Below are 22,429 nucleotides of genomic sequence, written 5' to 3' on the forward strand. Positions count from 1 at the left end.
GGTGCCTGCCTGACTCAGTCAGTAGACCAATGGACTCTCAATCTTGGGTCCTGAGCTGAAGCCCCACGTTGGGTATAGAGAGTACTGAAAATACATAAATAAATATTCTATTTTCCAACTTCACAGAGCTAGTCTGTGGGCATACTCTAGAGTGGCTACAGGAGTGAGGTATCAACCCCCGAGGTGCGGGTTTAAGGCAAGTTGGTCTCAGAGGCGTGAGTAGGAGTTGGGTGAACGCTCTCTGTAGCGTTGGTGTGCCCAAAGGAGGACGGTTGGGCCCTGATAGGGTGGGGTGGTGGTCGGCACGGGTAGGCGAGGGGCGGGCCGGCCCCGGGGGCGGGGTCTGCGGCGGGCGGGCCTCCGAGGGAGGGGGAGAGGCCGCGGCGGGCGCGTGCGCGTGGTCACGCCGGGCGTTTCAAAACCCCTGCGGTCCGGACGGAGCAGCGTGATTGCTGCGTGCGCTGCCCCGGAGCGGGCGCTCCTCAGCTGCCTTACAGCGAGGTTCGACCCCTTCTCTCGCGGGATCCGGGTCCGCGCTCGACGCTCGCTCTCTCCTGCCGCCCCGCCGACGGGGGTCGCCATGGTTCACTTCTTGCACCCGGGCCTGTCGCCCAGGAATATCGTCCCTCCCGACGCTCAGAAGGATGCCCTGGGTTGCTGCGTGGTGCAGGTGAGCACCGGGGCGGGGACGCGAACCTCGGCGGGACGCCGCGCTAGCCAGGGAGTCGTCGGGGACTGTGCGAAGGCACTTGCTGGTTCGTTTGGCTGACGTGGGGTAAAGTCTGAAGAGTGAGCCGAGGCTGGGCTCCTGTCGTCGCCGGGGAAGTGCACGCTGGAAGGGAGTTTTCTGTCCCGGGCGTCCCAGCCTCTGGGCCGAGCGCTCTGACCTGGCGCCGCAGCGTTCAGGCGCGGCGAGGGCGAGTCCCGCCCCCCGGCTGACCAGAGGGCATCTGCTCCTCAGGTCTGCGATTCTCATCTGTGGAGGCAGCCGCCGTTTGCTGAGTGGTGTTAAGTTCGGACGTAAACTCTCTAGGCTTGGCCGGCAGTTGACGGTGGCGCTTATTATTGTCATAATGAACCCAGATGCCCCCGACCTCGACCGTACTGCCACGTGCATTGTGGACGTGGTACTCCGCAGAGAATGTGACCCAGCAGTCCCTAGTACCCGAGGCCTGTGCCCCGGAACTCTAGCTGGAAGCCGCTCGTGAGTCCGGCGAGGGGGTGGGGGGACTAGAACCCCAAGACTTGAAATTCTTTCAGTTCACGTGTACCCCCTTCCGCCCTCCCTCCACGGAATTCCTATTAAACTACACCTACAAAAATGCAAACCAAGAGAGTGTATTTTCTGCTGTGTGTTAAGTATCGCGTTTCTAGAGTAATCCGGTTATCTCTAGTCTTTTGTATGCATTGATAGTCTCCATTTTTCTGTGGTCTAGGGCAGTTGAGAACTCTAAAGGTTAGTTGATTTGCTTAAGAACCTGAACTTGACTTCAGGTGTTCTGGGGTCAGATTGCACATTCTACCACGCCCCAAGGGCCACGACTCTTAGAACTCAAAATCTACTTAAGGCTCATCCTAAAATATGGAGGGAAGGAAACGTTCATTGAGGTTGTACTTTACGTGCAATACCTTGTTGGAAGATTGTTGTGCCCTACAGCGATCTGTCCTGTACTTCTCTGTACTCTCTTGGATTCACTTTTAATGCTGCTATATAATTTGTAAATTTGTTTGTAGCTAATGGAAAAGCTGGGTTTTTAAGCATGTACTATAGCACAGTATCTCAAGCACATTTTTTGTTGACGCTAATTGGAATTGAAACAAGATTTTTCTCTAGAAATCAAACCAACCCATTTTCTGCCTGGTTCCATAGTGTACTGCATACATTCATTTTCTTGGTAAGATTTTATTTTCAATTAATCTTGAAAATTAACACATTTTCGCTTATATATATTTTCCCATTTATGTCATCTTTAATTTTATTTAGTAATGTGTTGTGGTTTTGATAATAAAGGTCTGTGACATATTTTGTTAAATTCATCCCTATTTTTGATACTGTAAAAATATTTTTGAAAAACAATGCAAAGAATTTTTTGGTGTATTGCTCTTGTATCCTACAATCTTGCTAGATTCACTTTTTTTTAAAGATTTCTTAAGATTTTCATCAGTTATGTCATCTGCAAATAAAGACAGCTTTACTTTATTCCCTTTTAGTCTATGCTTTTTTTTAAGTCTATGCTTTTTATTTCCTTTTTCTAAATTGTATTTTCTCTAGAACCTTTGTAAAATGTTGAAGTGGTGAGAGTAAACATCTTTGTATTCTAGATCTTTCACCTTTAAGTATGATACTGGTTAAAGGTTTTTCCATAGATGCCCTTTATCAAGTTAAGGATGTTTTCTTCTATTCCTAGTTTGCCAGGAGTATATTTAAAAAAAAAAATTTTTTTTTATGTTTTTATTTTTGACAGAGAGAGAGAGAGCGAGCGCGAGCGAGCATGAGCGGGGGAGGGGCAGGAGAGAGAGGGAGACACAGAATCAGAAGCAGGCTCCAGGCTTTGAGCTGTCAGCACAGAGCCCGATGCAGGGCTCAAACTCACAGCCTGAGCGATCATGACCTGAGCCGAAGTCGGACGCTCAACTGACTGAGCCACCCAGGCGCCCTTGCCAGGAGTATTTTTAAAATCATGAATGTGTGTTGAATTTTGTCAAGTGCTTTTTCAGCATTTATTAAGATTATATGTTTTTGTTGTTTTTCTGTTAATGTGGTGGACTTTCTAGATTGTGAATTTAACTTTACATTTACATCTAAACCCCACATGGTCATGATGTATTGTTTTTATATACCACAGGATTTTATTTGCTGATATTTCATTAAGTATTTGTATGCCCCGTGTTTATGAGGGAGATTGCTCTCCAGAGATATTTTGTCTAGTTTTAGTATCATGATAATGCTGGCCTTAAAAATGAATTGGGAATTGTTCCCTGTTCAATTTTTTTTCCTATTCAATTTTTTGAGTTTGTGGAGGATAGATATTATTTTTTGCCTTTTTAAAAATTTAATTATTTCTTTTGAGTAAACTCTGCCCTCAATGTGGGGCTCAAACTCATGACCCTGAGATTATTTATTCCTTAGATGTTTAATAGCACTCATCAGTGAAGCCACTGGAACTAATTTCTTTGGAAGAGCTATTCGTATACTTCATTTTATGTTTTATAAAAGCATCAATTTATTGAGTCATAACATTCCTAAATATGTATGCACTTATTAACAGATTATCAGTTTTTGTAGTTATTTAAGTAATTTGCCTATTTCATCTGAGTTACCAAATTTATTGGCAAAATTGTTCATAGGATACCTTTATTGTCATTTTAATTCTTATAGGATCTGTAATGATGTTCCCTCTTTTGTTCCTGGTATTGGTGTTTTCTCTTTTTACTTTCTCTTAGTCTTTGTATCTAGGGATTTAATAATTGTTAGTTTTTTTGAAGAACTAACTTTTGGTTTTGATTTATATCCATTGCACATCTTTTTTCTCTTATTTCTGCTTGTATCTTTATAATTTCTTATGTTTATCTTTGGGTTTAACTTACTCTCTATCTTTTTAAGGTGGAAACTTAGGGCATTAAATTTATAACTTGTTTCTAAATTTTTTAAAATGTTTTTAAATTTATTTTTGAGAGAGGCATAGCGCGAGTGGGGGAAGGGCAGAGAGACAGACAGACACACACACACACACACACACACACACACACAATCTGAAGCAGGCTCAAGTCTCTGAATTGTCAGCAAAGAGCCTGATGCGGGGCTTGAACTCATGAACCTTAAGATAATGACCTGAGCCAACGTTGGACGCTTCACAGACTGAGCCACCCAGGTGCCCCTTACATCTTGTTTCTAATACAAACATTTCCTCCAATAGTGCTTTGGTTAATACCCGTAAACTCTGGTATATTGTTCACAATATTTTCTAATTTCCATTATGATTTCTTCTTTGAGCCATGGGATGTTTAGAAATGTATTGCTTCATTACCAAATAGTTGGGGATATTTAAGATATCTTTTTTTTTTTTAAGGGGGAGAGGGGAGAGGGAGAGAGAATCCCAAGTAGGCCCCTTACCCAGTGCAGAGTCCTTCGCGTGGATTGATTCTAGGACCTGAGCTGAAATCAAGAGTTGGGTGCTCAACCAACTGAGCCACTCAGGCACTCCACACACATCTTTTTTTTTTTTTAAATTGACTTCAAACGAGGGGCGCCTGGGTGGCTTAGTCGGTTAAACGGCCGACTTCGGCTCAGGTCATGATCTCGCGGTCTGTGAGTTCGAGCCCCGCGTCGGGCTCTGTGCTGACAGCTCTGTTCTGTGATTCAGAACAGGCCGAATCTGAAATCAACCTGTTTCAGATTCTGTGTCTCCCTCTCTCTGACCCTACCCCGTTCATGCTCTGTCTCAAAAATAAATAAACGTTAAAAAAAAAAAAAAATTGTAAATTGACTTCAAACATAATTATTGTTAGAGACAATACTCTATGATTTTAATCCATTTGTATACATATATTTTAAATGTTTATTTATTTTTGAGATAGAGAGCACCAGCATGGGAGGGGCAAAAAGGGGTGGGGAGACAGAGGATCCAAAGTGGGCTTTGCACTGACAGTGGCGAGGCTTGAACTCAGGAACTGTGAGAATCATGACCTGAGCTGATGCTGGACACTCATCAGACTGAGCCACTCAGGTGCCCCTTAATCCATTTACATTTATTGAGATTCGTTTTATGGCTCAGATATGATTTATCTTGGTGCACACTTATGTGCACTTAAAGATATATATTGTACAGCAATATATGTGGGTTTTATCTATTAATGTCAGGTGAAGTTGGTTGATAATGTTAATTTTCTATATTCTTACTCCTTTTCCAGCTACTTGTTTTTTATCTGTTGTTTGAAGATGAATGTTCATTTCCAACTCTGGATTTTTCTTTTTATTCTTTGAGTTTGCTTCATGAATTTTGAAGCTGTTAGTAAGTGCATATACATTTAGGAATTACGTCTTCCTGATGAATTGATCCTTTTATCTTTATGTATTCTGGTAATAGTCTCACCTTGAAGTCTTTTTCTGACATTAATATAGTTAACTCCGTTTTCCTTATGATTGGTATTTGACAATCCTGTATGGTTGTTCATGTTTAAAGCACATCTCTTGTAGAAAAGGTCTTTTATTCAGTCTGACAGTCTGCCTTTTAAATCAGAGTAAATGTGATTATCAAAATTGTTGGGTTTAAAGTCTGCTGTGTTGCTATTTGTGTTTTATTTGTCCTGTTTGTCGTTTTGTTTCTTCCTTTCCTGACTTGAACACTTTTCAAGTTTCATTTTATCTCTCCTATTGACTTGCTAGTTCTGCTTCTCTCCTTTACCTTCTTCCAGTCTTTCCCCCCTCTCCCCTTCTGTCAGTCTTTAATGGTCACTCAAAGGTAGCAGTTTTTAAAGTGTGGATTAAGGACCTCTGTGGTCTCTAAGGCCCCATTTTCTTTTTTTTTTTAGTTTTTTTTTTTTTTTTTTACGTTTATTTATTTTTGAGAGAGACAAAGCATGAGCAGGGGAGAGGCAGAGAGAGAAGGAGACACAGAATCTGAAAGCAGGCTCCAGGCTCTGAGCAAGCTGTCAGCACAGAGCCCGATGTAGGGCTTGAACCCGTGAACTGTGAGATCATGACCTGAGCCAAAGTTGGACGCTCAACTGACTGAGCCACCCAGGCACCCCAGCGTGGAATTGGGTTTTTAACTTCTTTTATTTCTAAATGAATTAATAACAGGTTTTAAAGATTTCTCAGTTTTAACTTATGTAGTAACATGTTGATAGATAGAATCCAGTTTTTAAGAGTATAAAGTGGTCCTAAGACCAAGAAGTTTGAGAGTCACAGCTCTGGGTTTTAAAATACACATTTGACTTGATCACATTCTACTTTAAAATATATCAGTTTAGGGGCACCTGGGTGGCTCAGTTGGTTAAGCATCCGACTTCAGCTCAGGTCATGATCTCACTGTTCGTGAATTCGAGCCCCACATCTGTGCTGACAACTCGGAGCCTGGAGCCTGCTTCAGATTCTGTGTCTCCCTCTCTTTGCCCCTTCCCCACTCAGGCTCTGTCTCTCAAAAATGAATAAACGTTAAAAAAAAATTTTTTTTAAATATAGCAGTTTACCTTAAAACAGTATTCTTTGATTTTTTTTCCCTTTTGTTTTGTCCTTGGTGCTAGTGAGATAATATACCTCTTACTTCTCCATGTTATAAATTGCACAATTTATTTCTTTATTTTTGCTTTGATCAGTTATTTCTTAAAGACATTAGGAAATAAAAAAGTTTTTCTCTTTATCGTTTCCATTTCCATTACTCCCTTTTTCTTAAATCCCAAATATTCATCTTCTTTCCTTTTTCTTCAGCTTAAAGAACACTTAACCTTTCTTATAGTGTAGATTGGCTGGCAACAAGTTCTCTCTGCTTTTTGTTTGAGAATATCTTTATTTCAACTTTATTTCTGAAAGCTATTTTAGTTGTACTTAATTTTTTTCCCCTATTGTACTTTTTTGGGAAAGATTTTGTTTTATTAAATTTTTTTAATATTTATTTATTTTGAGAGAGAGAGAGCAGGGGAGGGGCAAAGAGAGAGAATCCCAAGCAGGCTTTGCACTGTCCGTGCAGAGCTGGATGTGGGGCTCAAACTCACAAACCTTGAGATCATAACCTGAGCCAAAATCAAGAGTTGGACACTTCACTGACTGAGCCACCCAGGCACCCCTCAACATAAGAATTTTTGAGGAACACAGTCTATAGCAAGGAGTGAGGGCTAATTTTAAAGGAGTGATTTGGGGGACACAGCCCAAGGCAACCTTAACAAATCATTAACAAGTCTTAACAAATGTTAAGAATCTTGATGAGATTAGTGGAATCTTTATGAGAGAATGGAGGGAGATTTGAGACCTGGAGACACAGGGAGGAAGGCCATGTGAAGATGAAGACAGAGATCATTTATGCTGCCTCAGTTGGGGAGAGCCAGGAGCCTCTACAAGCTGATAACAGTTTTTCCCTTGAGCCTTCAGAGGAGAATGGCCCTGCTCTCAGGGGACTTGTTTTCTGGACTTCTGTTCTCCAGAACTGTGAGAGAACAAATTTCTGTTGTTTTTAGCCATCTCATTTTTTTTTCTCAGTCTTTATTTATTTTTTTAATTTACATCCAGGTTAGTTGTAATATAGTGCAACAATGATTTCAGGAGTAGATTAATGCCTCTTACCCATTTAGCCCATCCCCTCTCACAACCCCTCCAGTAACCCTCTGTTTGTTCTCCATATTTAAGAGTTTCCTCTGTTTTGTCCCCCTCCCTGTTTTTATATTATTTTTGCTTCCCTTCCCTTGTGTTCATCTGTTGTGTGTTTTAAAGTCCTCATATGAGTGAAGTCATATGATTTTTGTCTTTCTCTGACTGACTAATTTTGCTTAGCATAATACCCTCTAGTTCCATCCACGTAGTTGCAAATGGCAGGATTTCATTCTTTTTGATTGCCTACTAATAGTCCAGTGTGTGTGTGTGTGTGTACACACCAAATCTTCTTTATCCATTCATCCATCGATGGGCATTTGGGCTCTTTCCATACTTCGGCTATTGTTGATAGTGCTGCTATAAACATTGGGGTGCATGTGTCCCTTTGAAACAGCACACCTGTATCCCTTGGATAAATACCTAGTAGTGCAATTGCCGGGTCGTAGGGTAGTTCTATTTTTAATTTTTTGAGGAACCTCCATATTGTTTTCCAGAGTTAGTCATCTCATTTTTTGTGGTAATTTTAGCCCCACTAGGAAACAAATACATGTTCTAACTTCATTCACCTCCCTTCTGTCTTCTTTGAGAGTTTCATGTTGTCAGAACCAAACTGACAGCAGGGCAAGGGAATCTGTTCAGGAGATCTGCTTAATTCCAGTAGAGAGCAGGGTAGAGAAGATTAAGGAGTGAGTCTGGGTAGGAGGTAGGTGGCAAGTGCTGTAGTACAATTCTGCTTACATAAAGTTTACAGACATGGAGAACTAAATAGTATACAAGATAATGATTGCCTCTGGGTGAAGGGATGGGAAATAGCATCAGAAAGGGACTGCAAACATACTGGTATATTCATATTAAGCTATGGGATAAATACAAAAGCGTATTTTAAAAATATACTTTATATTATATTTTATTTTTATATTTGAAATGTTTTATAAATTTTCTTTAAATAATTTTTTTAATGTTTGTTTATTTTTGAGAAACAGAGAGACAGAGCATGAGCAGGTGAGGGGCAGAGGGAGAGGGAGATACAGAATCCGAAGCAGGCTCCAGACTCTGAGCTGTCAGCACAGAGCCTGACGTGGGGCTCGAACCCACAAACTGTGAGGTCATGACCTGAGCTGAAGTTGGTCATTTAACCGACTGAGCTACCCAGGTGCCCCTGAATGTTTTATAAATTTCTAAATATCTTTTATGTGGATTTAGTCTTTAGTATACTATATTTTTATTTTTGTTCTTTTTAAAAAATGTTTATTTTGAGAGAGAAAGAGTGAGAGCAAGTGCACAGGGGAGGGGAAGAGAGAGCAGGAGAGAGAGAATCCTAAGCAGGGTCCTCGCTGTTAGTGCAGAGCCCTATGCTGTGCTCAATCCAACAAAATGTGAGATCATGACCTGAGCTGAGATTAAGAGTCAGTGCTTAACTGATTAAATTAACAGATTAAGTGTTTAACAGATTAAGTGCTTAACTGACTGAGCCACCCAGCCATCCCTACTATGCTATATTTTTTAATTTTTTTTTTTTTTTTTTTTAACGTTTATTTATTTTTGAGACAGAGACAGAGCATGAATGGGGGAGGGTCAGAGAGAGAGGGAGGCACAGAATCTGAAACGGGCTCCAGGCTCTGAGCTGTCAGCACAGAGCCCAACGCGGGGCTCGAACTCACGGACCGTGAGATCATGACCTGAGCCGAAGTCGGACGCTCAACCGACTGAGCCACCCAGGCGCCCCAATGCTATATTTTTTAAATGGAGCTGTCATGTAGTAATATGGCAAATAATGTTAGAAAATCTTAAAACTAAATATTTGGGATCAAATGTTACAAACATTTGCAAAGTAAGAGAAATCCCCAGCACCCCCACCTAATCCAGATAAAGTGGAAAACATCACTGTAAATAGACCCTAAATCTTTGACATTTACCAATATCAATAACTTGGGATTGGAGGCTAGGCTTTTGCCAAAATCTGGTAGGGAAATTGAGTGGATACTGTAAACTATAACTATATATATAATATAAACTAATATGGGCTAACAAAGGCTGGCTTTACTTTAGTGAAATGGTAGATCTAAAAAAATTTGCTTATGGGAAAGGGAAATGGGGAATGCTGTCAGTTTTGGTGTGGATTTTGAGTAGAAAGATACCTGCTTAAAATTTGCTACTGGGGTGCCTGGGTGGCTCAGTCAGGTATCCAGCTTTGGCTCAAGTCACAATCTCGCAGTTGATGAGTTCGAGCCCTGCATAAGACTCTGTGCTGACAGCTCAGAGCCTGGAGCCTATTTCAGAGTATGTGTCTCCCTCTCTCCCTACCTCTCTCCCCACTTGTGCTCTTTCTCTTTCAAAAATAAATAAACAAAAAAACAATTTGCAGGGCGCCTGGGTGGCACAGTTAGTTAATTCGTTCGACTTTGGCTCAGGCCATGATCTCAAGGTTTTTAGTTCGAGCCCCACATCAGGCTCTCTGCTGACAGCTCGGAGCCTGGAGCCTGCTTTGGATTTTGTCTCCCTCTCTGCTCCTCTCCTGCTCGCACTGTGTCTCTGTTACTGTCTGTCTCTCTCTCTCAAAAATAAATAAACATTAAAAAAAAATTTGCTACCATAGGCTTGTCTTCACACACATTCAGGGTTTTTTGTTTGTTTGTTTGTTTGTTTATTCTGAGAGACAGCACAGCTTGGGAAGGGCAGAGAGAGACTCCCAAGCAGGCTCCACACAGTCAGTACAGAGCCCAACGTGGTGCTCAATCTCATGAACCACAAGATCATGACCTGAACCAAAATCGAGAGTTGGACACTTAACTGACTGGGCCCCACATTTAGGGTTTCTTGCTTGGTTCAGGAAATCTATAGTTGAGAAATTATCAGGGTGAGCCTTGGTATTTCCCCTGGGGTAACCATAGTTTTGCAGAATCTCTCTGATGTGAACATCTTTTTTCTTCTTCTTTTAAGCTTATTTATTTTGAGAGAGAGAGAGTGCAAGAGAGAGACAGAATCCCAAGTAGACTCCACGCTTTCAGTGCAGAGCCCAGTGTGGGGTTTGAACTCATGAACTATGAGATCATGACCTGAGTGGAGATTAAGAGTCATATGCTTAACCAACTGAGCTACCCAGGCGCCCCTGTGACATGTCTTCTACCCAGGCCTCATAGGAGTCCAGTAAATAAAATCCCATTAAAAGTGCGTTCACAATGTTAATTTATGAACCATGAATCTCCATGAGTAAAATTCAACAGAATCAACAACAGGATTACCTTCCAGGAAAATTAAGGAAATGGATTATTAAAACACTATAAGTATATTTAAAAGTAAAGATATAAAAGATGAAATAAGTCATGAAAAAAGAACAATATACAATTAGACTGTGAAGAAAAATATACCACTAAACAAAGAGATAGTGACCTGGGAGATAGATGTGTGGAAATTACCCACATGAAGTATAATCTCCATTTTCCCATGGGCCTGTAAACCAATTCTGGCTTTTAAGACCTAAGTAGAAGTCTCCTGAGACTCTTTCAGGGAATCTTTTTGCTTCCCTCAGTGTTTTGGACATGAATTCTGACCTGGGGAGTTGGAGCAACTAAAATTTTGGGAATGCAAAATGGTAGATCCACTTGGCAAGAACAGGTTGGCACTTTTCTTACATAAAGTTAAATATAGACTAGTAGGAAGTGTGGAATCCCAGGGACCCAGGAATCCCATTCCTAGGAAACTACCCAAGAAAAATGAAACCCAGATTCACATAAACTTATATGAATATTTATAGCAGCTTTCTTCAAAACTGTCTAAAACTTTAAATAATACAACTGCCCTTAATGATAAAATTGTGGAACATGCGGTATAATACTTCTCAGCAATAAAAAAGGAACTAATTACAAAAACACAACATGGAAGAATCTTGAATCCTTTATGGGGAGTGAAATCAGATTCAAAAGGCCTACATATTGTATGATTCTATTTATATGACATTTTGGAAAAGGGAGAACTCTAGGGACAAACACAGATTTGGTTGCTTGGGGTTGGTGGGAGGGATTGTCTACAAAGGGACATGGGAATTTTTGGGTTATAGAACTGTTCTCTATGTTTATTGTGGTGTGGCACATGACTATGCATTTGTTAAAATTTGTGGAACTAAGTACACCAAAAAGTAATTTTTTTGCTATATGTAAATTAGACCTCAATTTAAAACACACACACACACACACACACACACACACACACACACACACACACACACAGAGAAATGAATAGGAAGAAAGTGATTACAGTAGTCTCCCTTTATCTGAGGTTTCATTTTCTGTGGTTTCACTTACCCTAAATCAACTGTAGTCCCGAAGTAGGTCATCGTTTGTTTTATTTTATTTTATTTTTTTAACGTTCATTTATTTTTGAGAGAGAGTGTGAGCAGAGGAGGGGCAGAGAGAGAGGGAGACACAGAATCTGAAGCAGGCTCCAGGCTCTGAGCTGTCAACACAGAGCCCCACTTGGGGCCTGAACTCACAGACCGTGAGATCATGACCTGAGCTGAAGTCGGACACTTAACCAACTGAGCCACCCAGGCACCCCTCAGGTCATCTTCTCTTGGCATATTGTCAGAAAATCATTAGGAGTCTAATGCTGCTTCACACTGCCTGTGGCATTCACCTCACTGCTTTTCATCATGTAGGCATTTTATCATTTCATATCATCACAAGAAGGATGAGTACAGTACAGTTAAGATATTTTGAGAGACAACATTGATATAATTTATTACAGTATATTGTTAATCTCTTACTGTGCCTAGTTTATAAATTAAACTTTATTTTAGGTATGTAGAGGAGAAAACAGTCTGTATCGGGTTTGGTACTGTGGGCAGTTTTAGGCATCCACTGGGAGTCTTGGAACGCATCTTCTGTGGATACGCGGATAAGTGGGGGACTACTGGATAGCATGTGAACTTATTGGAGAAATTTAGTTATGAAGAGGAGTAACTGAAGAGAATGTGGGTTTCGGCAGAAGGTGTTTTTGTTTTTAAGGTGTATAGCAGAACAAATTATATGTTAAGAATGATCCATTTGAGGATACTCTGAAGATGTATGCATGAAGAAATGATAGGAGGGACCAAGGCAAGGGGGGATGAAGTCAGTCAGCACATGTGGAAGTGTTGGGCTTTGCAAGGAGGTACACATTTTCTTTTTTTGTTTGTTTTTGTTTTTAAAGTTTATTTTTGAGAGAGAACACACACAAGCAGGGGAAGAGCAGAGAGAGAGAATCCCAAGTGGAGTTTGAACTCAGGAACCATGAGATCATGACCTGAGCTGAAATCAAGAGTTGGATGCCTAACCCAGGTGCCCCGCAACCCCCCCCCCCCCCCCCCCCCATTTTCCATGTAAGAGGAAAGGAAAGGAAAGATGCATGCATTTTCCGGCTAAATTTGATGGTGAGATGGCCTCATTTTTCTCCATGAAGTGAGTCAGATTCTGATAGCATAAAATCCATTTGAGGAATAAGTAGAAGGCATGGAATAATTCTTGCCTGATGTTGGGAGAGTACCCTGTCTTGAAGACCTTATGGACAGACAACTGTCTCAGAGCTACGGAGGGCTAATTTGAAGTTAATGATTATGAATTTGCTGTGACATGCTATGTTATGGGAATCTTCCTCCTTCCCATAGATGATTAGCTGCTGCGTGTTGCCACAAAAACTAGTTAGTAGAGTTCTTCTAAGAATGGAGTTTTGTCTGGAGACGGAATAAGGAGTTGAGGGTATTTGCAAAGGAGTAATTTTTACTTTGGGTCATTGAGGGAACTTAATCATTTGAAAGTGGTGTGGAAGTCAAGGAATTATTCCATGTTGAAGCCTCTGACAAAGGTAACAACCTCTGTTTGACCTATGTCTATCTCTTCGTGTCTGATACAGTGCCATGCCTTTCAAATATTTGTTGGATAAACAAATGCCAGTTTCTCTTAGAGGAGAAAGAGACCATATGCCTCTTTACTTTCACCTCACTGTCAGTTCTTACTCTTCTACAGCAGCCTGGTATAGCACACTTTTACATTGTGAACACTTGAGGGTAAGAATAGGCAGGCCTGGGGCACCTGCATGGCTCAGTCAGTTACGTGTCTGACTCTTGGTTTTGGTTCAGGTCATGATTTCATGGTTTGTGAGTCTGAGCCCCGCGTCAGACTCTTTGCTGCCGGTGGAGAACCTGCTTGGGATTCTCTCTTCCTCTCTCTCTGCCCCTCCCCGGCTCGCACTCCGTCTCTCTCAAAATAAATAAATAAACTTAAAAAAATACACTTAAAAAAAAAAAAAAAAGAATAGACAGGCCTTATCCTCTGGGACATAGTAATCACTGAGTAATAAATATTTGTTGAGTGAATGACCATGTGATATCTGTTTGAGTTGCCCCTTGTGTTTCATTGAAATTGTCAGATTTCTTGGTTGTGTTCCCCACTGTTAGCTCCAAAAGGATTAAAATAATATTTTGCTCATCCCTGTATTTTCAATGGCTGGCACACAACAGGTGATGAGTGAAGGATTGAGAGAACTTATTTTTTTTTCAAGATACAACAGAAATAGATAAAATCTTCCATTCAGTTAACAGTTGGAATAAGGTGGTTTCGTTACATATAAATCATGTAAGTCACTACTAGGGTAAGGAAAATGTATCTTCAGATATCCTTACCAACTAGTTTGATGTCTTTTGCATGGTCTACTTCTGTGCTGAGTTTTTCTGGATGTATTCTAACAAAGTTTGTTTTCTAGGAGGAGGCATCTCCCTACTCTTTGGTCAACATCTGCCTGAACTTCCTGATTGCTAACCTAGAGAAATTGTGTTCTGAAAGATCTGATGGAACATTGTGCCTTCCAGAGCATTGGAGTTTCCCTCAGGAAGTAGCTGATCGATTCCTTGGGGTGATGACATGGCAAGGTAATAATAACGCTCTTTTATTTTAATCTTTTAAAGTTTATTTCTTTATTTTGAGAGAGAGTGTGCACTCGTGAGCACTCTTGGATGAGTGCACGGGGGAGGGGCAGAGAGAAGGGAGAGAGAGAGAATGCCAAGCCCGTGTGGGGCTCGATCCCATGAACTGTAAGATCATGACCTGATCCAAAATCAAGAGTTGGACACTTAACCAACTGAGTCACCCAGGTATCCCTATTTAATTTTTTTTGATAAGGTTTCTTTATATTGTACTTTTAAAGCATTTTACTATTTGAAGAGTGCTTTCATATCCAGTTCCTGTTTTACTCCTCACAACAAATGGATGGGCAATAGGGAAATAATTTCCATTTTATTTGTGTGGAGATTTGAATCTCGGAGTCTTTCTGGGATCCCTTGCAGGAAATTTGTCTTGTTTCTAGGTTTATCCTGCTATTAGCTTAGCAGAGTGAAGACAATGGAGAACTAAACCAAGTTCCCACTCATCTGTTTGCTCTCTAGCTTTTGAAGTGCTTTTCCTATAGTCTTGTCTCCTACTCTTTTCGTTGTGAATATGAGACTTAAAAATCTTTTCATTTACTTCCCCTTGTAGTGAGGCTTTCAAAACCTCACCAAAAGTTGTTATTTTACTTTTTGATTACAGCCTTCCTGGTGGATGTGAAGTATTTATTGTGGTTTTGTTGCATTTCCCTAATGAGTAATGATGTTGAACATTTTAAATGGTGTTTAATTTATCATGTTACTGTTTTTTTTTAAGTTTATTTATTTTGAGAGAGACAGTGCAAGTGGGGGATGCGCAGAGAAAGAGGGAATCTCAAGCAGTCTCCGCACAGTCTATGCAGAACCCAGTGTAGGGCTTGAACTCACAACCATGAGATCATGACCTGAGCTGTAATCAAGGGTGGGACACTTAACCAACTGAACCACCCAGGCATCTCCACTTTTTTTTTAAATGTTTATCAGTTTTTTCTTAATATAAAGGCTTTTGGTAACAAATTACTGAGATGTGTTTCACATACTATATAATTCACCTACTTAAAGTGTACAGCTCAATGGTACTATTATTTTTGTTTTTAGTGATTTGGGCAGCTGTCATCACAATTTTAGAACATTTTTTGTCACCTCAAAAAGAAACTCCTTACCCATCCCCCAATCCTAAGCAACTACTCATAGACTTTTTATTTCTGTGTTGTTGTTTTTTTTTCCTGAACATTTAATATAAATCAAATTGTATAATATGTGGCCTTTTATATCTTCTTTGGAGACATGTCTATTCATATCCTTTGCCCAGTTCTTTCTTTTTCTTTTTTTTTTTCTTTACTTATTCTTTTAATTTAAAAAAAATTATTAATTTTTTAGTTTACATCCAAGTTAGTTAGCATATAGTGCAACAATGATTTCAGGAGTAGATTCCTTAATGCCTGCATTTAGCCCACCCCCTCCCACAACCCCTCCAGCAACCCTCTGTTTGTTCTCTATATTTAAGAGTCTCTTATGTTTTGTCCCTCTCCCTGTTTTTATATTATTTTTGCTTCCCTTCCCTTATTATGTTCATCTGTTTTGTATCTTAAATTCCTCATATGAGTAAAATCACATGATATGTGTCTTTCTCTGACTAATTTCACTTTAGCGTAATACCCTCTAGTTCCATCCACGTAATTCCAAATGGGAAGATTTCATTCTTTGTGATTGCCGAGTACTTTTTTTTTTAATGTTTATTTATTTTTGAGAGAGAGAGAGGGAGGGGCAGAGAGAGAGGGAGAAATAGAAAATCCCAAGCAGGCTCAGCACTGTCAGCACAGAGCCCCAGAAATTTAAAAAAATGATCACCATGATAAATCTAGTTACCATCTGTTAACCATACAAAGGTTTTACAATATTACTGACTATATTCCCTATGCTGTACATTACATCCCCATGTCTTATTTTCTTGTTACAAGTCCCTTATCAGTTACATGGTTGCAATTATTTTCTTCCATTCTATGAATTCTCTTTTCACTTTGCTGATAGTGTGTTTTGACTTACAAACAGTTTTAATTTTTTAATGTTTATTTCTGAGAGAGAGACGAGTGCGAACGGGGGAGAGGCAGAGAGAGGGAGACACAGAATCCAAAGCAGACTCCAGGCTCTGAGCTGTCAGCACAGAGCCCAACGCGGGGCTCAAACTCACAAGCTGCAAGGTCATGACCTGAGCCGAAGTCGGATGCTTAACCGACTGAGCCACTCAGGTGCCCCAAAAATGGTTTTAATTTTCATGAAGTCCAATTTATCCATTTCTTTTCTGGCTTATGCTTTTGGTATCATATCTAAAAATTAATTGCCAAATCCAAGGTCCTAAAGATTATACCTGTATTTTCTTCTAAGAGTGTTGGTTTTTTCACTCCTACACTCTTAGGTTTTTGGTCCATTTTGAGTTTATTTTTGTATATGGCATGAAGTGTAAGAGTCCAGCTTTATGTTTTCCATGTGCCTATACAGTTGTCCCATCACTATTTGTTGAAAAGCTTATTCTTTCACTATTGAATGGTGTTGGCACCCTTTTAAAAAATCAGATGACCACAGAGCATTGTGTTTATTTCTTACCTTCATTTCTGTTCTGCGAAGCAATATGTCTATCCTTTTGTCTGTATGACCCTATCTTGATTGCTGTTGCTTTGTAGTAAATTTTGAAATTCGAAAGTGAGAATTCTCTTTTTAGGATTGTTTTGGCTATTCTGGGTCCTTTATGTTTCCGTATGAAGTTTAGAACCAGTTGGTCAGTTTCTACAAAGAATCCAGCTGGGATTTGAATAAGGATTGCATCAAATAGGTACGTTAATTTGGAGAGCATTGCCATCTTAACAGCATTAAGTCTTCTGATGATGAACATGATGTCTATTTATTTAGATCATTTTGAATTATTTTCTAATGTTTTGCCATCTTAACCATTTGAAATCTTCATGAGTTTGGGTTAACTTTCTATTAAACTAGACTTTCATTTCTTTGAACAGTGTTTTCTAGTTCATGCATATAAGTTTACACATCTTTTGTTAAATTTATTTCTAAGTATTTTATTCTTTTGATATTATTTTATGTGGAATTGCTTTCTTAATTTCATTTTTGTTATTTACGTATTTATTTACTTATATTTATTTATTTTTTTGAGAGAGAGAGGGAGAGGGGCAGAGAAGAAGGGGCAGACCCTGGGATCATGACCTGAGCCAAATCCAGCTTAACCAGCTGAGCCTCCCAGGTGCCCCTTAATTTCATTTTTGGATTGTTCATTTTTAGTGTACAGAAATATAGTTGATTTTCTTTTTGAAATGTACAAAACTAGAAAATGTAAATAAACCTCAGTATATTCAACCTAAACAATTATCAACTCATGGCCAATCTTGCATCTTCCACACACCTACCCACCTTTGTCCTGCCCCCAGATATTTTGAAGTAAATCCCAGGTATTATGTTATTTCAACTGTAAATGTAGGTGGGGAGTGGGGCTTGTAAAATGTATATACATAACCGTAATTTTAATTTAACACTTAAAATTTTAATATTCGTTTTTTAATATCAGATAGTGAGCGTTCATTTTGACTGATTGTCTTACAACTTTTATTTTTTTTTATTTTATTATTATTATTTTTTTAACGTTTATTTATTTTTGAGACAGAGAGAGACAGAGCATGAACGGGGGAGGGTCGGAGAGAGGGAGACACAATCTGAAACAGGCTCCAGGCTCTGAGCTGTCAGCACAGAGCCCGACGCGGGGCTCGAACTCACGGACCGTGAGATCATGACCTGAGCCGAAGTCGGCCGCTCAACCGACTGAGCCACCCAGGCGCCCCATCTTACAACTTTTAAAAACCTTTGTTTGAATTAGTATCTAGGTGAGGTCCATATATTGTGATCGGTTGATAGGGTTTTTAGGCCTCTTTTGATCTACAGGCTATCTCGTATTATTTTGCAATATGTATGTTATATGTGTATATATCTCTATCTTTGTGTGTGTGTGTGTGTGTGTGTGTTTAAGACTTTATTTTTTAGAGCAGTTTTAGATTTACAACCAGATTGAGGGTACACACATGCATAGCCTCCCCTATCGTCAACGTCACTCATTAGAATAGTACTTTTTTTTTTAACTAAGGAGGACTCTACCTTTGACACCTCATAGTCACCCAGAGTCCATGTTTTAGTTTAGGGTTCGCTCTTGGTGTTGTGTATCCTGTGGGTTTGGACAAAAGTATAAAGACATACCCATCATTATATCATAAAGAATATTTTCACTGTCCTAAAAATCCTCTGTCCTCTGCCTTTTCATACCTTCCTCCCATGCCTGGCAATCACTGATGTTTATATTGTCCCCATAGTTCTGCATATTTGGAATCCTGTGGTATGTAGCCTTTTCATATTGGCTTCTTTCACTAATATGCATTTCACTCCATGTTTTTTATAGCTTGATAGCTCATGTCTTTTTAGTGCTGAATAATAGTCCATTGTCTGGATGTGCCACTGTTTATTCATTTACCTACCCAAGGATGTCTTGCTTCCAAGTTTTGGCAATTATTGAATAAAGCTGCTGTAAACATCTCTGTGCAGGTTTTTGTGCGGACGTAAGTTTTCATCTCCTTTGGGTAAGTAACAAGGAATGTGATTGCTAGATCATATGGTAAGAATATGTTTAGTTTTGTAGGACACTGACAGACTGTCTTCCAGAATGGCTTTTGTACCGTTTTGCATCCCACCAGCAGTGTATGAGAGCTCCTGTTGCTTCACATCCTGCCCAACTTTTGGTGTTATCAGTGTTCTGGATTTTGGCCATTCTAATAAGTGTGTAGTGCTGTCTCACTCTTGTCTTAATTTGCATTTCCCTGATGACGTGTGATGTGGAGCATCTTTTCCATATGCTTATTTGCCATCTATATATCATCTTTGGTGAGGTCTTTTCAGGTCTTTGGCCCACTTTTTAATTGGAATGTTTTCTTATTGTTTTTGTTTTCTTATTGTTAGGCGTTCTTTTTTTTTAATGTTTATTTTTGAGAGAGAGAGAGCACACACTAATGTGAGTTGGGGAGGGGCAGAGAGGGAGACAGAGGCTTCGCACTGACTCCCATGCGGCGCTTGAACTCACAAACCATGAGATCATGACCTGAACCAAAGTTGGATGTTCAAATGACTGAGCCAGCCAGGCGCCGCATGAGTTCTTTATATGTTTTTGGATAAGTCATTTATCCGATATGCCTTTTGCAATTATTTTCTCCCAGTCTGGCTTGTCTTTTAATTATTTGGATATTCTCTTTCACAGAACATATGATTTTAATTTTATTTGAATTAAGCTAAATCAAATTTTGTTTTATTATACTTCTAAATGTTTATTTTTGGGTGAAAGAGAGTGAGTGAGGATGGGGCAGAGAGAGGGGGCCAGAGGATCTGAAGCAGGCATTGCACTGAAAGCAGTGAGTCCGATGTGGGGCTCAAACTCATGAACTGTGACATTATGACCTGAGCCGAAGTTGGACTCTCAATTGACTGAGCCCCACAATTTTAATTTTAATGAAGTCCAGCTTATCAATAATTTTTTTCATAGATTGTGCCTTTGGTGTTGTATCTAAAAAGGCATTACTATACCCATTATACCCATAGATTTTCTTCTGTTACATTCTAGGAGTTTTATAGTATTGTGTTTTACAGTTAGGTAAATCTGTTTTGTGTTTACAGTTAGGTAAATCTGTGATCTGTTTTTGAATTAATTTTTTTAATGCTTTTTATTTTAATGTTTGTTTATTTTTTGATTCCGTGAGCAGGAGAGCGGGGGAGGGGGACAGAGAATCCCAAGCAGACTCCAAACTGGCAGTACAGAGCCCAACTCGGGGCTTGAATACACAGACCCTAAGATCATGACCCGAGTCGAAATCAAGAGTCAGATGCTCAACTGACTGAGCCATCCAGGCGCCCCTGTTTTGAGTTAATTTTTGTGAAACGTGTTAGTTAGGTCTGTGTCTAGATTCATGTTTTTTTGTTTCTGTTTTTTCATGTGGATGTCCATTTGTTCCAACATCATTTGTTGAAGAAACTATATTGAATTGTCTTGGTTCTTTGAGTCAAAGATCAGTTGACTATATTTATGTGGGTCTGTTTCTGGGCTCTCTCTTCTGTTCCGTTAATATCTTTATTCTTTTACCAGTACCACACTGTCTTGATTACTGTAGCTTTATAGTGAGTCTTGAAGTTACGTAGGGTCAGCTCTCCAACTTTGTTCTTTTCTTTCAATATTATGTTGGCTATTCTAGGTCTTTTGCCTTTCCATATAAACTTTATTTATTTATTAAAAATTTTTTTTAATGTTTATTTTATTTTTGAGAGAGACAGAGCACGAGCAGGGGAGGGGCAGAGAGAGAGGGAGACACAGAATCCGAAGCAGGGTCTAGGCTCTGAGCTGTCAGCACAGAGCCTGACGTGGGGCTTGAACCCACTAACCATGAGATCATGACCTGATCTGAAGTCAGATGCTTAACCAACTGAGCTACCCAGGCATGCTCCATATAAACTTTAAAAAAAATTATTTTTAATGTTTATTTATTTTTGAGACAGAGATGAACGGGGGATGGTCAGAGAGAGAGGGAGACACAGAATCTGAAGCAGGCTCCAGGCTCCGAGCTGTCAGCACAGAGCCTGACATGGGGCTCGAACTCATGGACCGTGAGATCATGACCTGAGCTGAAGCTCAACTGACTGAGCCACCCAGGCGAATATAAACTTTAGAACCAGTTTATTGATATTCACAAAATAACCTGCTAGGATTTTTATTAAGACTGCATTGTATCTGTATATCAACCTGGGGAAAACTGATAACTTGAAAAAAAATTTTTTTTGTTTGGATATTTATTTATGTTGGGGGAGAGTGCAAGTGGGCAGGGGCAGAGAGGGGAACAGAGGATCTGAAGCAGGCTCTGTGCTGACAGGCTTTCAACAGCAAGTCCGGTATGGGCTCGAACTCACGAACTGAGAGTTCGACCTGAGCCAAAGCCGGATGCTCTGCCCACTGAGCCACCCAGGTGCCCCTAAAAATTTTTTTTAATTCCAGTGTAGTTAACATACAGTGTTATATTAGTTTCATGTGTGCAATATAGTGATTCAGCAGTTCCATACGTCACCCAATGTTCATCACAAGTGCACTTCTTAGCCCCATCACCCATTTCACCCATACCCCTACCTCCCTCCAGTCTGGTAACAGGAGTGTTTGTTCTCCACAGTTAAGAGTTGTTTCTTAGCTTATTTTTCTCTCTCTCGCCCTCTCTTTTTTCCTCTTTGCTCATCTGTTTCTTAAATTCCACATATAAGTGAAATCATATGGTATTTGTCTTTCTCTGACTGACTTATTTCACTGAGCATTATAGTCTCTAGCTGCATCCATGTTGTTGCCAATGGTAAGATTTCTTTCTTTTTTATGGCTGAATAATGCAAAAAAATGATATTTTATAACATTGAATCTTCCTGTTCATGAACATAGAATATCTCTCCCACTTATTTAGTTCTTTGATTTCATTTATCAGTTTTCTAGTTTTCCTCATATAGATCTTGTACAAAATTTTTTAGATTTATACTTAAATATTTCATTGTTTTGGGGTGTTGATGTAAATGGTATTCTATTTAATGTCAAATTCCCTTTTTCATTGTTGGTATATAGGAAAGCTAGTCACTTTTGTATAGTAACCTTGTATTGTGCAATCTTGCTGTAATATTAGTTCCAGGCGTTGTTTTTTTGTTTTGTTTTATTTTTTTGTGATTCTTTCTGATTTTCCACATAAATAATATGTCACCCGTGAACAAAGAGCTTTATGTCTTCCTTCCTAATCTCTTTTTTCTCTGTCTTGTCTTATTGCATTAGCAAGGACTTCCAGTACAGTGTTTAAAAGGAGTGGTGAGAGGCGACATCCTTGTGTTGTACCTTATCTTAGTGAGAAAGTTTTGAATTTCTCACCATTAAGTATGTTAGTTGTAGATTTTTTGTAAATAGTTTTCAAGTTGAGGAAATTCATCTCTATTTGTAGTTTACTTAGAGTTGTTATTAGGAATGAATGTTGGATTTGTCAAATGCTTTTTTTTTTCATTTATTGATATGATCATGTGATTTTCCTTTTTGCATGTGATGGGTTACATTAATTGATGTTTGAATGTTGAGCCAGCCTTCTATACCTGGGATAAATCCATTTGGTTGTGGTACAGATTTCTTC

At 39.6% G+C, this 22,429-nt stretch overlaps 1 protein-coding gene across 5 annotated transcripts in view; it reads left to right on the top strand.

The window, feature by feature from the left end:
- Window positions 1-437: 437 nt before the first annotated feature.
- Window positions 438-22,429, top strand: part of ZYG11A (zyg-11 family member A, cell cycle regulator) — a 74,889-nt gene continuing 52,897 nt past the window's right edge. For 4 of the 5 annotated variants that reach the window (XM_042951328.1, XM_042951329.1, XM_042951331.1 and 1 more), the window contains exons 1-2: window positions 438-670; window positions 14,042-14,207. In XM_042951328.1, the coding sequence (XP_042807262.1) occupies window positions 581-670; window positions 14,042-14,207 (256 nt within the window). In that variant the 5' untranslated portion in view covers window positions 438-580. Of the gene's footprint in view, window positions 671-14,041; window positions 14,208-16,985; window positions 17,029-22,429 lie in introns of those variants that run through there. The other variant, XM_042951332.1, reaches the window with a different exon arrangement.

This window comes from Panthera leo, chromosome C1 (genome assembly GCF_018350215.1).
Source record: "Panthera leo isolate Ple1 chromosome C1, P.leo_Ple1_pat1.1, whole genome shotgun sequence".
In the NCBI taxonomy this organism is placed as follows: Eukaryota; Metazoa; Chordata; class Mammalia; order Carnivora; family Felidae; genus Panthera; species Panthera leo.